Genomic DNA, 18,165 nt, shown 5'->3' on the forward strand with positions numbered 1-18,165 from the left:
TCTTGCATATGTTAAAAACACTTGCTCTTTTCACTTTTAATGATATTTTGATTATATATATATATAAAACATTGATTTCAGGAAGGCCTCTTCTTTTCAAGAGTCGTCTGTTCTTCGCATTGACAACCTCCGTGGTGATGTGACTGAAGCTCTCGTATAAGAAAAGTATTATGTAAGTTAATCACTTATTTTAAATTTTTTAATGTCTAACATTCTTTTTATACCCTCTTTATTCAACTATTGAGCCAGCTATAAAACGGTTATTGTAGAGTTTGGAATGAAAAGTGTAACATCCCGATCCCAAAGTAGGAAGATGAGAAGAAGCCTACATAGAGTAGATGGTTTACAAAGATTGTCATGGGTGCTAAGTCCCACATTGCTTAGTTACTAGGTGAAACTATGCTTTATAATCTAGAGAAGCTCCACATTGATTAATCCTTTTGGGGTAATAGCGCAGATGTGGCTAGCGTTTTTTCCTGGGTCATTACAAGTAGGTATTAAAGCCACCTAGTAACGCCATGTCATATGGTACTAGAGTACTGCAGGACGTGGCCCTGACGAGGACGTTAGAAATGTAAGAGAGGGAGTTTGTAACACCTCCGTCCCATATTGAGAAGATGAGAAGAAACCCACATAGAGTGAGAGGTTATAAAGATAGTTGTGGGTGTTAAGTCCTACATTTTCGAGTTACTAGGTGAAACTGTGCTTTATAATAAATTCTAGGGAAACTCCAAATTAACTAGTCCTTTCGGGGAAATAGCGCAGATGTGGCTAGCGTTTTTTTCTTAGGTAGTTACAAAAGTATAATCATGTCTGCGACCATTAACCTTTTTTTGTCTTTTTTGTTTTTTCACAATACTCTATTTTCTTATTTTAGGGAGTAATGCTAGGGACCAACATTACATCCTTTCAAAGTTAATGTGGCCTTTAAAATAACCATTGGATTTAGGATGGATTTTGATCCAATGGTAATTTTAAAAGTTACATAAACTTTTGCAGGATATAAAAAGAAGGTCCTTAGAATTACTCTATTTTAGGAGTTCACCAAGCGCTAGTAGTTGTCACTGTCATCTATAATTGTAATAACTTTAACACGACAACCAAAAGCATTGGAGTTGATTGTTGTTATGCTAGCTTTCACATGACAATGAAGGCATAAATAATTTGCAGTTTTCATTTTCTATTCGTTTTACTTGTTAATATGTCCTGTCATTATGAAGTTACTGTAGAGTTATCGTATTTGTAAATTAATGAGCTTTATTCAATTGTGCGTGAGTCGGAAATTTATTGAAGGAACCTCTTATTATTTATTGACCATAATGGATTTTAGTAGTGAATGTTTCATACGTTAATATTTCAATTGGTAGTTTTTTATGTTCTTACGCGTGTTTTTGTACTCCTTAGGTGTCCATGGCGAAATTGTTGATGTGAAGCTACTAATGTATGACAATGTAAGTTTGTTATGAATATTACATCATGTTTTGAAGCTTGTTTCCTGTTTGAAGGTCATTTTTTTTCCTGGGGAAGTCATTTTAAGTCTATTCTATCTTTGCAGCTCAATTTTTGAAAGGGATATGGATTTGTGGAGTTCAAGAATATTGTAGAAGCTAGAATTGCACAATTATGGATGTATAATGTTGGTTTTATTGCAATGTTGGAGTAGAATTAGTAAATTTATAGATGTATGGAAACATGTTGCGTCAAGAAATTTATGTTATTAATTTGGCTTGATGCAGAACACATTTGAAGTAAAGAAAATTAGAGATATGCTATAGCACAATAAAAATACCATTTTTGGCCTCCTAGGTGGCAAGAGGTCATAGGCTTACTAGTGGGTGGGGCTACAACAACTATAGATGAGGCCTATGATCTCTTGCCACCTAACACTTTTATGAGCATGAAATGATCATTTTATTGCATTATAGCATTTCTTAGAAAATTAAAGTAGATTTCAATACATTGTCCTATCAACCAATGCTAGGAGTCAATATTTTCATCATATTTGGCCCATCTCATCTTACAAATCAACCATTAGATTTGTGTGGTCCACCATTGATTTATATGAGGTTCACATAAGTACATAGATCTAATAGTTGATTTGTAAGATGAGAAATGCTAAGAGTCAATAAGTTTATCATATTTAGCTCATTTCATCTTACAAATCAATCATTAGATTTGTGGATTTGTGTGAACCCTACATAAGTCAATAGTGAATCCTACAAATCTAATGATTGATTTATTGATAGGAGAATATGAGCCAAATAGGGGAAACTTATTGATCTATTGAACTAGGTTTACTAGGAATGTAGGACTATAGTCTGCTTAATTGTAACAAATAATTTTATTTTTTTCACTATAATTTGCGTTTCTTATATGATATTTGTGATTGTACGTAGTTTTGCTGAACGGCGATAGAAGAAGGAAATGTCTGACGATATGAACATGGTTCAAGTCTGTCATTGTTGAGTTTTTCATAATATATCAATGGTGACCTGATGTTTTAGAAAATTGGGTATTTCTGATTAGTGGTTGAAGCTTCCTATTTGGGATTTTAGAATAGAAGTAGTGAGTGAATGGAGATAGAGATCACTATACGCATGCATGATTTCAATTGAATCCAAATAATAATTTAAGTGAAAATATCTAATTATGATGTTGAATTCACCCTATCAACTCACATGGGGCCTAGCTAGCTTGTTCTCTACTACTGCTTCAAATTGTTTTTTTGTTTGTTCTTGTGCTGCCTTTCAATCAGAGAGAAGAAGGTGCAGAGAAGAAAGAAGGTGTTACAGCACCTAAGCCGGATCCCTCAAAGACAATTGGATTTTCGACCAATTTACGGCTGCAATAGCTGTAATAACTCCGGCACCGAATTTCTCATCCCTACACACAGGCCAGCTTCCGGGAAGTATTTTTGGGTACAGAAGACATTTGTTACAGAAATAATGAAGATGGAGCAGTGATTCAATGCATATAACTTGGAACTTCAATTAATTCTCAAGTGCCACAGCATTCTTTCTTGTCAGATACAGAATAATACAACTGACAAGCAAGCAACTGCTGGCCGTGGTGAAATACATATCGCAGCTTGAGGCATACATTGCTTTTGCTTTTAGCATCATTAATTGAGACAGAATGATAATTTAATCTTTGGCCACAAGGGCAATAATGTGAATTTTTTTTTTTTTTTTTTTTTTGTGGGTAATTCATACCCGCTTTTGGCTAGAATAATGAATTGGGTTCTAGCTAAATTGATTTTCGTATATGTTCATGTGGATTCCTAAACTAGGTAGCTCTCAGCTTTTCCAAATTATACTGACTCAAATCGTCAGAGTAAAGTATGCCATTTGGAGAAAGAATGCGCCGAAGAGAGAGGAAAAATCGAGCCTGAAAAAGAAAAACTTGTAGCAGTCAGAGAAGTTCAAGTAGATAACATTGGCACATGGAAGCAGGTAACGTTACTCTACTTACCCATTGAAATGCTACAAGTCCAAACCAGCAGCCAGGCAAACCATATCCCCTACTACTTACAAGCTGGTGAAAAGAAAGATGGGAAGGACTTGTAAATGCATGGTGAAGAAACGAACATGTACAAACTAAGGGCACCAGAAGAGCATGAAACAGATCTATACCAGTAGGAATAGTGCACCCATAGAAAAGCATCCGGTCATTGATAAGCTAATAAATTTAAGATCCCGTCCAGCCTGAAGAAACAAAACAGACATTTTAATATTAGAATACAATTTTTTTACTATTCTTATGGAAGTAACTGCAATATAGTAAATAAACTAGATCATGAACAGGGTGGGACCCCAGCCCAGCAGACCCCATTTTCATTAGCAGGGTTTGGGCTCATATTTCAGGCGTGGCATGGGGTTGGGCAAATTATACCATCGTATAGCCATGAGGATGTGATCTTGTGCTTTGTTTTGATGTGTGAAATTACAGTAAGATTCTCTAAATTAAGCTATATTATGTATTTCGTTAAGCAGAAAGTGCAACCAAACTAATAGTCACAAGAAAAGTTCTAGTGCCACAGAAATTCCCAACACGAAAGGAGAGCATGATATAAGGTCTTGTATGTTGTGTATAACTTATTTATTTGCGCTAGAAACACCTTGGGAGTACAAGATAGCAGGGACTATAAGAGCCTATATGAGGAGAAAAGACCATAAGCACAGAGGTGGAATCACACCTATAATCTCTCTCTCTCTCTCCCCACCTTTTTTTTTGGTTGACAATTTTGATATTAAAAGGGCCACCTTCTCCTCCATGTGCAACCCTTTCATTAAAGAGGAGAAATAATACAAGAAGTAGCAGTCATAGAAGACCACCTGGCTAATTGCTCCAGGGGCCAAAGGGCACGTCTATCCTAAATTCATTCCTTTCAAAAGCACAAGAAGGGGGACGTCTCTTCCTTGAACCCAGGATATACCTCTTGAAGATGACACGACTAAACCCAGGGAGAATGAACTAGACCCTTTTATGAGCTCATAATTCAAGTGGCTATTGAAATTAGGAGAAAACAGAAATATCTAAGTCTACCAAAAGAGAGTTCCATTCCCCGCTCATATTCAAACAAACTCCACAATGCAGTTCCATTCCCCGCTCATTTAAGCAGGTTATGTTTTAAAAATATCCAAATGACTTGCGAGAATAAGACTCATTAGAAAAGCATGACGGAAACTTCATATTAAAGTAAAAATGAGTGTACCAGCAATGTTCCCTCGAGGCTGTGAGTTGGGGGTGTGACAACTAATGCAAGAAAATATGGAATGAGAACCTTGTGCATCTGCGTGGAAACAAGATATATAAAGAAGAATCAGATAAGGCTTCATCTGCCATTTGCACAAGATTATGAAAATGCACATGTTTCCAATAGAATATCTGATTAATTTCCTCTACTTTTAACTATGAACTTAAATAAGATCTCTACTGTATGTCAGACTTGAGATGTATGAATTTTGACTTACTAATGAAATAGCACAAAGATGATAATCTGTCAAAGTGTAATAGCTACAAATAAAACAATGTTAATTTTAAATTTCTCAGATTTATTTTTAAGTTATAATACTCTTTGAAATGAGAAAGAAACACCTTAGGTATACTCTAAATCAACAGATTGGGCCACTGGGAGCTCAACTATTAATATCACCAAAAAGATTAAATTTAGTATAAAAGCAATTGTCATAATCCAATTAATGCAATCTGGTAAGGCACAAAGTGGCGTAACTCCAAAGGCTATAAAAGAACTGATACTACTCACAACAGACAAACTCAAAAAGTAAGAACTAACCTCCTGTATGACATTCTGATCATGTGTAAAGATTTTGGGGAACAACCAAGGAACACATGTTCCAACAATTCCTAATAGCAACCCAAGTATTGCTCCAATGATGACAAGTGACTTTAACAGCATTCGAGCCTGTTGTATTTCACTAAGCACTCAGAAAACTTTCAAGAAAGAAAAATCAATATAGAGACAGATAACATGGCATCAATACTGTCAAGAAAGAGAGAGAGAGAATCGGTAGACTGACTTTACATAAATCATACATCAATAAGATTTAAGACAAAACATGGTTGTAACAGCAACTAATACAACTTTAGAAGGCTGCAGCATCACAAAAGTGACTATCACTAACCTTTTCCAAATTTCGACCGACTCCATATATTAACTCCGGCATAAATGATTGCGCGGTCTGAGATAGAGGTTCACCCCATACTGTACACATACAGAACGTTTGAACCATGACCTAGATTAAAAAGAAGTTGTCAATGCAAATGGCAATTGTTTTTGTGAGAAAGATGGGAAGCTAAAGCGGGGAAGATAGAAACAGAAATTACAAGTGTAACAAACCTGATGAGCGGCCATGGTGTGTGTGCCCGTAGATGTGGAAAAATATATAAGGAGGGAATAGAAAGCCACCTGAAGCATCAAAATGTCTAAGAAAAATAGAGATGTGACATGAGACCAAATACAGCTACAGCATGGAGTAATACTATAATCTAACCTTTGACATCAGTGTTAAAAACACCGGAGCAGCAAGCCCAAGTACTGTTAAAAGTTCATGAGGTGATGGAACAGAAATAGAAAAAGCGTTGTATCCTTTCTTGTTCAGAGAGTCAATCATCATGTAACCTGCAATAACCTAGAACAAATGCTGGTAAGTGGCAATGGAAAGAGAAATAAATGTATATCTGGTTGGCTTCAGTGAGAATGCATCAATAAGAGCATATTATAAATTGTATTCAGCCTGAAAGAAATCAATACTGAATCTTTCAGTCCGCACACCTGAGAAGCCATTGTAGCCCACGCTGCACCAGCAATACCATAGCCCAAGAAGCTGCACAGGACTATAGCACCAATGCCATTTACAACACTCGCAACCGCCAAAGCCTTTAAAGGTCCCCATGAATCTTTCATGCCGAGACTGGGAAATGGAAGAAAATATCAGATACAAACTTAATGAAGTAAAAAATGTTTCAATTCATTAAACATGCCAAGATCTCATTTGAGATGGGCAAATCAAATTGTATCATAGTTAAACACCAAGCCCAATATCTTATAAACACAAAAGGAAATATATCTTATTGTAGGCAGAAAAAAATTGTATGGAAAAGGATGCAAGCAGCACCAAATACGGCATTGCAGATTTAACAAAATTTGTCCAGTATAGCTCATAGCTAACGAGTATATGCATTAGCAGGTCAAGAACAAGTACAAACAACCATGCTAAGGCAATGTGAGCTTATTCAGTAGATAATGTATGCAGAGAGATATGGTTCATCAGCAGCACCTTGCACTTTGAGCAACCCATCCAATGAGAAGTGCAGGCCATGCTAAGCCTCGAATCTACAATCACAAAAGATTCAATTAAATACATCAAGTGGAGGAGAATATTAAATGATACAGACATGTAACCAGAATCCATTAGATATTTGTTTTCATGAACAAATGTTCAGAAGCAAAACTTTGTGTCAGATTATATTAACTGTCAAAGGCAGTCAGCAAAAACAAAAGATACTGCAAGCCAGTGCATAGATTTCTTGTGCCAAATACCATTTCCTTTGATCATTCATATAATAAATGAATGACAGCAAAAAAAAAATTACATTAAAGTATTACTGACTTCCAAAGCGACTGCTCCTCCTCCCCCCCCCCCCCCCCCTCCCCCCCAAATGCAAGTGGAATTTTTATGTTATTTTATTTTTCTTTTTTGAACTTTTATTCTTCTCCTTTTTCTTCCATAACGTGGTTTTATAATTTAATAATGGGAAATACATCTGCACAAAATGAATAACTGGAAATATTTGAAGCATATATCAAAACACAAAGAGGATTTAAAGAGAAAATGTACCTGAACATATGTGTTTGCTGCAGGTACAACATGTGCGTTCTTTGGACCAGTAAAAGCTGAAAAAGCGAAAGTAGTATATTCATCAGTCATTAGATTGTGTCTGGAATTCATTTAGTAAAAGACACTTGCTGTTATTCATTAAGTGGTGAAAAACATAAAACTGACTACCCAAAAACAATCAAACACTCGTTTATCAATCGTAATTTGAGAAATAGTCCAAAGCAGCTACAAGCTTTATTACCAGTCAGCGCCCATGAACCAAAGAACTTCGTAAACAAAAGCATCAAGCAGCCACAAGTGAACCCAATAAAGAGCAAGTTAGATATGTGATGCTGCACTTCATCTTTGTCCTGTACCAATGTCATACCATCAAAACAAAAATGAAAAATATTGCAGCATAAAACATCGAGGAGCAAAGTGACATTGATTAACACAAATGATCAAAAGTGAAGTAACGCACTTAAGCTTCCTCCTACCCTAAATGCAACAAAGGCCTTCTATTGTTAAAGAAACCAACCTTTCTGGCAAGGGAAGTAGCGACCATATTCGAAGTAGCAATCGAAAGGAACATGAACGTATAACTCATATAATCGCATATAACCGTTGCCGGGCCTGTCAGTCCAAATTCACAATCAAATTAAACCATAACTCAACCCAGCAATTAAAGAAAGCAAGTTTGAGCCGAAGTTCCTTTTTTTTCTCCAGCGAGAATTGTAAAATTATAAACTTTTCCTGCATTTTCTCAGCAACCAAGCAGAGAACTAATTCTAAACAACACCAAATTTTCAGGAGAATACAGTACCTAAAGCAGCGAGCTCAATGGAGCTACCCTGACCGATCACCACGGTGTCAATCAGACTCATCAAGGGCCCGCAAATCCAGAGCCCCGTGGCGGGTCCACTGAACTTCACAATCTCCATCATCTGGTTCCATATACTCTGTCTCTCTTCACTCCCCGATTCCCCTCCCTCCGCAACCCCCAACAGCTTTTCCGAAACCGAAACGATACCTCCATCGTTTTCGCCCGAGATTTCGGGGTCATTGTCGATGAGTTCGTCGGTGGGGCTAATGCAAGCGGTTATTATCCGATTTCGACGACTCTTCAGCCGCGAAGTGAGCGACAAATTTGAAGGGAAAAGAGGGGCGTGAAAGGGAGGGAAAGGAGAAAGTGGTCTTTGAGTGGGGTTTTGGAAGAGAGGGGTGTAAGAAGGGCGAACTATTAGGGTTTTGAATTGCATTTTTTTGCTTTTTTCTGTTGGAAATGGAGGCCTAAGAAAATAAGAAAGAAAAGAAAAAAGAAACTTTTTCCGTTAGAAATGGAAGACTCAGAAATGAGAAGTGGGAAGAGAGAATAACAGCACAGGTGAGGAGTTGACCGGAGACCGACATTGGTTTATAATGATTTTAACTGAATTTCAATTTTTTTTTTTTTTTTACATGCCGCCGGAGAGGATATTCGAATTAATGAACTTCACTTCTTGATATGTAGAAATGTGCATTTGAGAGAGTACATGTGTATGTGTAGCATTCTTACTTTAATTTGCATTTTTGTTTGAAAAATGCTAGGACTAGGAGTACAAAGAAATTTACACACAAGCTTACATACTGATGTGGCAAGCACGTTGAATTGCCATGTCAGCTAAAAAATATAACTTAGTTCTATTTTGTTGTGGTGACACACATTATGTAATAATAACAATTAATGTGAAGAATATTATTATTATTTTTTTTCTAAACAAATGAGAAAAATGTTACACTTCGAAAGGAAAAGAGAATGGGACACCAGTCAAGAATGCTTCAAATCACAAGGTTAGAAGCAGCTCATCTAACTACACACTATGCACTAAAAAGTGCACTACAATTAAAGCAAATAATAAACAAAATTGAAAAAACATAAATCCAGTCTTGCGATGTTAACAGCACAATAGGGACTAATGTGAAGGATACTTAATAGAATACTTTGGTTGTGTAAAAAAAAAAAAAAAAGGTTTGATGCTTTAATCTCAATTATGGTTTAGTAATAATACTTTGAATTAATTACCAATTAGATAATTTGGAAGTGTTATGGTATGGCCTTTACAGAAATAATGAAGATGGTGAAGTGATTCCATGAAAATAACTAGGAACTTCAATTAATTCTCAAGTGCCACAAAATTCCTTATTGTAAGATACAGAATAATACAACTAACATGAGCAAGCAACTGCTGGCTGTAGTGAAATACATATCACAGCTTGAGGCATACATTGCTTTTGGTTTTAGCATCGTTTTTTACTCTTTGTCCACAAGGGCAATAATGTGCTATTCATTGATTTTTTTTTTGTGCGTGTGGGTTATTCATACGTTCTGTTGGCTAGAATAATGAATTGTATTCTTGCTAAATTGATTTTCATATGTGTTCATGTGGATTCCTAAACTAGGTAGCTTTCAGCTTTTCCAAATTATACTGACTCGAATCATCAGAGTCAAGAATGCCATTCGGAGAAAGAAGGCGCCGAAGAGATAGGAAAAATCGAGCCTGAAAAAGAAAAACTTTGTGCAGTCAGAGAAGTTCAAAAAGATAAATAGATGCAAGCAGGTAAGGTTACTCTTCTTACCCATTGAAATGCTACAAGTCCGAACCAGCAGCCAGGCAAACCATATCCTCTACTGTTTACAAGCTGTTGAAAAGAAAGATGGGAAGGGCCTTGTTAATGCATGGTGAACGAAAGAACATGTGCAAAGGATACGAGAAGATCATGAAACAGATCTATACCAGTAGGAGTAGTGCACAAAAAGAAAAGCATCCGCTCATTGATAAGCTAATAAATTTAAGATCTCGTCCAGCCTGCAGAAACAAAACAGACACTTCAATACTATAATACAAATTTGTGACTATTCTTATGCAAGTAACTGCAATATGGTAAATAAACTTGAACATGAGCTGGGAGGACCCTCAGCGCCCAGCAGACCCCGTTTTCATTAGCAGGGTTTGGGCTCATATTTCAGGCGTGGCATCATATAGCCACGAGAATGTGACATTGTGCTTTGTTTTGACTGTGAGGAATTACAATAAGATTCCTGAAATTAAGCTATATTATGTATTTTGTTGAGCAGAAAATGCAACCAAACTAATAGTCACCAGAAAAATTCCAGTGCCACAGAAATTCCCAACACGAAAAGAGAGCATGATATAAAGTTGAGGACATGAGGTCTTGTTTGTTGCGTAGAACTTATTTATTTGAGATAGAAACACCTTGTGAGTACAAGATAGGGGGGAGGAGCATAAATGTCTGTCGTAGGATAAAAAACCATAAGCACAGAGGTGGAATCACACCTATAATCTCTCTCTCCCCAACTTTTTTTTTCTTGGTTGAGAATTTTGATATTAAAAAGGCCACCTTGTCCTGCATGTGCAACTCTTTCATAGTTATCGGCAAAGAGGAGAAATAATACAAGAAGTAGATGACACCGAACATCACCTGGTTATTTGCTCCAGTGGCTAGCGGGTATAGTCAATCCCAAATTCATTTCTTTCCAAAGCACAAGGAGGGGGACGTCACTTCATTGAACCCAGGATATATCTCTTAAAGATGACATGACTAAAGTCACTAAACCCAGGGAGCATGAACCAGACCCTTTTATGAGCTCATAATTCAAGTGGCTACTGAAACTAGGAAAGAAGAAAAATATCTAAGTCTATTAAAAGAGAGTTCCATTTCCCGCCCATATTTGAATAAACTCCATAATACTCGGCAAAGCCACATACTAAATAAACATACGCATACTTGATGTGGCCATGGAAGAAAGGTCAAGTTGCTGGGTTAAAAGTGATTTTCAGTTTTAGCAGCTTAAGAGCTTCTCATATGTGGGGCCATTATGAGACATCAGGTTGAAGCAAGACCTGTACGCTTTTGAAGCTTATATTGTAAATGTCTTAGCATTAAAATAATTTTTAATTTTGGTCATCAGTTTATAAGTTATGGGCTTTTTTATGTGCAATGGCAGATATGGAATTGCATAAACTTCCTGCATATATAATTTTATTTTTAGGATTATTTTCTGAATTATGTTTGGTCTAGAGCATTCTAGAATTTCCAATTGAATTAGTAGCCTTTTATTGAGTTTTATGAAGTCTGCTGTTTATCAGTCAAATTAAGAGTCCGAGTCCTAGTCCTAGTAGAATAACTAAGAGTCAACAAGTCTATAAATACGCTTCATTATATTCAAAGAACTCAAATTTTGATCAATGGAATATTGGGTGTTTTGAGTATTGAGGCATGTTGGGCGTAATATGTTTTATCTCCCTTCTTCTTTGGCATACTTCACATTACAGTCGAACAACCCCAGAACAGTCTTCTCTATTTTGTAACCTCAAACTAAGCCCTTCTCCTTACTCGCCCAAACCCTAATATTCGCCAAATAACCCTTTCAGAAACCTGTTTGCTTCAAGAAACAGTACTCTGGTTTCTTTCCCGTCTAGTCAATCTTCGAACCAAGCCCTTTCCTCTAAAATTCTAAACCCTAGATTCACAAATTCTTCTAACCCTAAGCCCACCACAATCACACGTAGACAGAATCAATAAATCTATCGTAAGTCAATACTTCGACCGCAGCCCGAATTAGACATGACTCTTATATCAAGTTTCAGCAGGCTATGTTCAAAAAATATCCAAATGACTTGCAAGAATAAGACTCGCAAGAAAAACATGACGGAAACTTCATATTAAAGTAGAGCCAAGTGTACCAGCAATGTTCCCTCAAGGCAGAGAGTTGGGGGTGTGATAGCTAATGCAAGAAAGAATGGAATGAGAACCTTGTGCATCTGCGTGGAAACCAGAGATATGAAGAAGAATCAGATGAGGCTTACTTTTCTATTTGCACAAGATTATGAAAATGCATATGTTTCCAATGGAATAGCTGCACCTTAAATTAATTTCCTCGAATTTAACTCAGAATTCAAATAAGATCTATAGTGTAAGTCAGACTTGAGATATATGACATGAGATACCAATGAAACAGCACAAATATGTTGATCCGTCAAACTGTAATAGCTACAAATAAAACAATGTTAATTTAATTTAAATTTCTCAGATTTATTTTTAAGTTATGATACTCTTTGAAATGAGAAAGAAACACCTTATGTATACTCTAAATCCACAGATTGGGTAACTGGGAGCTCAACAATTAATATCACTAAAAAGATGAAAAATTAGTATAAAAGCAATTGTCATAATCCTCTTAATGCAATCTGGTAAGGCACAAAGAGGCATAACTCCAAAGGCTATAAAGAACTGATACTACTTACAACAGACAAACTCAACATGTAAGAACTAACCTCCTGTATGACATTCTGATCATGTGTATAGATTTTGGGAAACAACCAAGGAACACATGTTCCAACAATCCCTAATAGCAACCCAAGTATTGCTCCAATGATGACAAGTGACTTTAGCAGCATTTGAGCCTGTTGGAATTCACTAAGTACTCAGAAAACTTTCAACCAAGAAAAATCAATATAGAGACAAATAACATGACATCAATGCTGTCAAAAGAGAGAGAGAGAAAGAGATCGGTAGAGAGTGACTTTACCTAAATCATGCATCAATAAGATTTGAGATAGAACATGATTGTAACAGCAACTGATACAACTTTAGAAGGTTGCAGCATCAGAAAAATTACCATCACTAACCTTTTCTAAATTTCGACGGGCTCCATATATTAACTCTGGCATAAATGATTGTGCAGTCTGAGATAGAGGTTCACCCCATACTGTACACGTCAAGAACGTTTGAACCATGACCTAGAGTAAAAAGTAAGTTGTCAATGCAAATGAAGTAAAGCAGGGACGATAGTAACAAAAATTACAAGTGTAACTAACCTGATGAGCGGCCATGGTGTGTGTGCCCACAGATGTGGCAAAATATGTAAGGAGGGAAAAGAAAGCCACCTGGAGCATCAAAAAATCTCAGAAAAATAGAGATATCACATGAGACCAAATACAGCTACATCATTAAGTAATACTATAATCTAACCTTTGACATCATTGTTACAAACACTGGAGCAGCAAGCCCAAATACTGTTAGAAGTTCATGAGGTGATGGAACAGAGATAGCAAAAGCGTTGTATCCTTTCTTGTTCAGAGTTTCAAGCATCATATAACCTGCAATAACCTAGAACAAATGCTGGTGAGTGGCAATGGAAAAAGAAATAAGTGTATATCTGCTTGGCTTAATTGAGAATGCATCACTAAGAGCATATTATAAATTATATTCAGCCTGAAAGAAATCAATATTGAAGTTTTCAGTCAGCACACCTGAGAAGCCATTGTAGCCCATGCTGCACCAGCAATACCATAGCCTAAGAAGCTGCACAGGACTATATCACCAATGCCATTTACAACACTAGCAACCGCCAAAGCCTTTAAAGGTCCCCAGGAATCTTTCATGCCAAGACTGGGAAATGGATGAAAATATCAGATAGAAACTTAATGAAGTAACAAATGTTCCAATTTCATTAAACATGCCAACATCTCATTTGATATAGGCAAATCAAATTGTATCATAGTCAAACACCAAGCCCAATTTCTTACAAACACAAAGGAAATATATCTGATTGCAGTCAGAAAAAAATTGTATGGAAAAGGATGCCAGTGCAGCTCCTAACTAATGAGTATATGCAACATCATTTGCAACAGCTTCCCTAAATCCTATTCCCTTCTCTAAATGTAGGAAAACTCCTAAAAAATTACATGCAACAGACTCACTTGGTGTTCCCTAAAGCAAGGGAACACCAAAGAAACCAAAAGTGCTACCCCCCTAACTTTCTCTTTCCTCTAGCATTATTTGAAACAATATATAAATAGCTTTCTCTTTCCTCTCTTTTTCCTCTATCATTTAATTTAAAGAATATTTAAATGGTATAGGAAAATGACAAGGGAAGCTATTGTGGATTTTATTTAAATAGGGACGCAAAAAGTAGTTTAGTTCCCTAAATTTAAGGAAAATTTATAGATAGCTGTTGCTAGTGCTCTTTCAGCAGGTCAGGAACAAGTATGAACAACCATAGTAAGGCAATGTGAGCTTATTCAGTAGATAATGTATGGGAAGAGAAAAGGTTCATCAGCAGTACCTTGCACTTTGAGCAACCCATCCGATGAGAATTGCAGGCCATGCTAATCCTCGAATCTACAATCACAAAAGATTCAATTAAATACATCAAGTGGAGCAAAATATTAAATGCTACATACTTGAAACCAGATTCCATGAGATATTTGTTCTCATGAACAAATGTTCACAAGCAAAACTCCGTATCAGATTATATTAACTGTCGAAGGTAGTCAGCGAAGACTAAAGTACTGCAAGCCAGTGCATAGATGTTGATCATTCATATTATAAATGAATGACATCAAAAAAATGTTACATTATCAAGTATATCTGACCGTCAAAGCGAATGGTTTTTTTTTCCCCCACAGAAATGCAAGGGGAACATTTTATGTTATTTTATTTTACTTTTTTGAACTTTTATTCTTCTCCTTTCTCTTCTATAACTTGGTTTTATAATTTAATAATTGGGAATAAATCTGCACAAAAGGAATAACTGGAAATATTCGAAGTATATATCAAAACACACCGAGGATTTAAAGAGAAAATGTACCTGAACATATGTGTTTGCTGCAGGTACAACATGTGCATTCTTTGGTCCAGTAAAAGCTGAAAAAGCAATCAAACACTCGGTTTATCAATCGTAATTTGAGAAATAGACCAAAGAAGCTCTAAGCCTTATTACCAGTCAGTGCCCATGAACCAAAGATCTTCGTAAACAAAAGCATCAAGCAGCCACAAGTCAACCCAATAAACAGCAAGTTAGATATGTGATGCTGCACTTCATTTTTATCCTGTATCAATGCCATACCGTCAAAAAAAAAAAAAAAAAATTGCAGTTTAAAACATCGAGGAGCAAAGAGATTGATTAAAACAAATGATCAATTTTAAATTACCAGCTGTTCTAAAAGTTTGAGCTAGTAGAAAGAGGTAAATTTAATCATTTAATTAACACTTAAATAATCAAAAGTGAAGTAACACACCCTAAATGCAACAAAGGCCTTCATTTGTTAAAGAAACCAACCTTTCTGGCAAGGGAAGTAGCAACCATATTCGAAGTAGCAATCGAAAGGAACATGAACACATAACTCAAATTATCGCATAAAACCGTTGCCGGGCCTGTCAGTCCAAATTCACATTCAAATTAAACCATAACTCAACTCAGCAATTAAAGCAACTAAAGCTAGTAAGTTTGAGCCCAAGTTCCTCTTTTTTCTCCAGCGAGAATTGTAAAATTAGAAACTTTTCCTGCATTTTCTCAGCAACCAAGCGGAGAAATAATTCTAAACAACACCAAATTCCCAGGATAACACAGTACCTAAAGCAGCGAGCTCAATGGAGCTACCCTGACCGATCACCACGGTGTCAATCAGACTCATCAAGGGACCGCAAATCCAAAGCCCCGTGGCGGGTCCACTGAACTTCACAATCTCCACCATCTGGTTCCATATACTCTGTCCCTCTTCACTCCCCGATTCCCCTCCCTCCACAACCCCCAACAGCTTTTCCGAAACCGAAACGATACCGCCATCGCTTTCGCCAGAGATTTCGGGGTCGTTATCGATGAGTTCTTCGGTAGGGCTAATGCAAGCGGTTGTAATCCGATTTCGACGACTTTTCAGCGTGGAAGAGAGCGACAAATTTGAAGGGAAAAGAGGGGGGTGAAAGCGAGGGAAAAGAGAGAGTGGTCTTTGAGTGGGGTTTTGGAAGAGAGGGGTGTGAGAAGGGCGAGCTATTAGGGTTTTCAATTGCATTTTTTTTGCCTTTTCCGTTGAAAATGGAGGCCTCAGAAAAGATAAAAAAGCGGGGAAGAGTGAGAAATGAGACGACGAAGAGAGAATGACAGGTCACAGGTGAGGAGCTGCCCGGCCAGAGAGTGGGTGGGTTTAACTGAATTTCAAAATGGAGCTGGAGTCAAGCGGGTCAGTGGCGGCTCTTTGTGATTGACTGATTGTGCGTTGCGTGTTTTAATTTCCTTTTTGCTTTACCCAACCATGGTTAATTTTAACCCCATTGCAGGAAATTGAGGTAATTATAAAGAAAAAAAAAAAATTAGTGGGGGGAATTACATTTATCCCATGAACACATCCCATATATAGACGAAAAATATACGTTAGGGCATTAAAATTAACAAAATTTGTTGCACGTGTCATATGTAAGCCAAAAAAAAAAAAAAAAAAAAACTTCAAACGAGTATTTTGAGGTTCTTTACCTCTCAAAACTATCATTTTGTTGCGATTTAGTCAATTAATTAGAAATTAGCATTAAAATAGACAAAAAAAAAAATAACGTACATGATTGTACATGTGCATATTAAAGACTTGAAATTGTCTTGATTTTGGAGAAAACCCAAAGAATGGAGCACATTGTGGTTGCAATAATGAGTTTGATCTCCTATATTTAACTAAGGGGTCAACCTGATCATGAGATCAGATGGATTCCAAACCCAGTATTTTTTTTTAAAATTTTTGGCACTTTGATCGAAATTAGGGCATTAATCCATATTAATTTGTAAGCTGCTTTATTTCCTGGCATTCATGCATGCATGCTAGGTTCATTGCTATAGAAGTGAATAAGAGAAAAAGAGTGGAGCTAAAAGTATGGCTCAAAGTTTCCTTGTTGCAGTAGTTTGATTGTTGAGCTCGAATTCCGTTACTCTCAAGCTTGATTTAGGCCGGGGCATGAGTGATATATAGTACGTGGCATGTAAGAGTTTTATATAGAGTTTGGAAGAAACTTATTTGAATTTGAGCTTAACTTTTTTATTATAAAAACTAGCATGTAACCCGCGCTATGCACGGGATTTTTCATTATAATTTAATTTCAAAACTTAAACGCATCTCATCTTATTTTTTATTATAAGTTAAAACATATTGTAAAAATACATACTAAAGGTTATACACCAGTAAATTATTGTACTAAACATGTATTTTTTTTTTTTTTGAAATATACCAGACATTTACTTAATGAAAAGTATAAAATAAAAAATAAAAATAGCAAAAAGGACACTTGAATTCTGATGATCAAAATATTAATAGAAAGTTAATAGGAAACTCTGATATTGTTGATGTGATATTTATTATATTGTAATACAAATAAAATCCATAAAGTTCTAATGATTTCAGAAAAAATACAGAGTAAAATAAACAAAATTTTCTCTCTTCTTTTTAATACAAAATAAAACACACATTTCACTCAATATTTAATGCAATCAAATAAATTTCTTTCAATACTTCCAAAAAAATCTAGAAAATTTGAGTAAATCACAAAACGAAGAAAAAAAAATCTAATAAAATATTCAAATGAATTAAAACATAAAATCTTATTGGTGTGATACCTATTATATTTCAATACAATGAAACTTTCTAGAGAAACAAACATAAAAATAATTAATTTACACTCGTGAAGAATTTATACATAGATACACAAAGATAAATCCAAAAATGATATGATATGTGTTCTACAAAAATGAAGAAGAAGCATTTTGGAAGGAAAATTCTTTTTGGTTACCTCTACAAAAGTGAAGAAGAAGTATCTATGTATCTATTTATACATATATACCCTAGCATATAACTCGCGTTATGCACAGGGTTCTTTATTATCTTTGATTTTAAAATTTAAACGCATCTTCATTTTTTTTTTTTTATTAATTACAGGCTAAAATAATCATGTTAAAAAATCAATTATCACTCTTTCAATAAAAAGACATGCTAAAGGTTATATT

The 18,165-nt window shown here is 35.8% G+C and overlaps 2 protein-coding genes across 4 annotated transcripts; both read right to left on the reverse strand.

The window, feature by feature from the left end:
* Nucleotides 1-2,960: 2,960 nt before the first annotated feature.
* On the reverse strand, nt 2,961-8,981 carry LOC132184698 (protein DETOXIFICATION 46, chloroplastic-like). The gene is made up of 14 exons (XM_059598426.2): nt 8,164-8,981; nt 7,879-7,973; nt 7,603-7,711; nt 7,362-7,417; nt 6,801-6,856; nt 6,296-6,434; nt 6,015-6,152; nt 5,861-5,929; nt 5,646-5,756; nt 5,297-5,425; nt 4,715-4,792; nt 3,633-3,704; nt 3,472-3,534; nt 2,961-3,387 (listed from the first exon to the last, which is right to left on the reverse strand). The coding sequence occupies exons 1-14, from the start codon at nt 8,597-8,599 to the stop codon at nt 3,286-3,288; spliced, it is 1,653 nt and encodes a 550-aa protein (XP_059454409.1). The 5' UTR covers nt 8,600-8,981; the 3' UTR covers nt 2,961-3,285.
* A 482-nt stretch (nt 8,982-9,463) lies between these two features.
* Nucleotides 9,464-16,364, reverse strand: LOC132177990 (protein DETOXIFICATION 46, chloroplastic). 3 transcript variants are annotated; one of them, XM_059590462.2, is made up of 14 exons: nt 15,760-16,364; nt 15,466-15,560; nt 15,127-15,235; nt 14,995-15,050; nt 14,470-14,525; nt 13,655-13,793; nt 13,374-13,511; nt 13,220-13,288; nt 13,031-13,141; nt 12,677-12,805; nt 12,086-12,163; nt 10,115-10,186; nt 9,957-10,019; nt 9,464-9,877 (listed from the first exon to the last, which is right to left on the reverse strand). In XM_059590462.2, exons 1-14 carry the CDS (start codon nt 16,193-16,195, stop codon nt 9,776-9,778), a joined length of 1,653 nt encoding a protein of 550 aa, XP_059446445.2. In that variant the 5' UTR covers nt 16,196-16,364; the 3' UTR covers nt 9,464-9,775. The 3 variants fall into 3 exon arrangements, 2 of the variants coding, with proteins under 2 accessions (XP_059446445.2, XP_059446451.2); XR_009439805.2 differs by lacking the exon at nt 9,464-9,877 and adding an exon at nt 10,676-11,011 and having other exon boundaries at nt 10,002-10,019; XM_059590468.2 differs by lacking the exon at nt 12,086-12,163.
* Nucleotides 16,365-18,165: the final 1,801 nt, after the last annotated feature.

This window comes from Corylus avellana, chromosome 2 (assembly GCF_965113065.1).
Source record: "Corylus avellana chromosome 2, dhCorAvel1.hap1.2, whole genome shotgun sequence".
Classification (NCBI taxonomy): domain Eukaryota; kingdom Viridiplantae; phylum Streptophyta; class Magnoliopsida; order Fagales; family Betulaceae; genus Corylus; species Corylus avellana.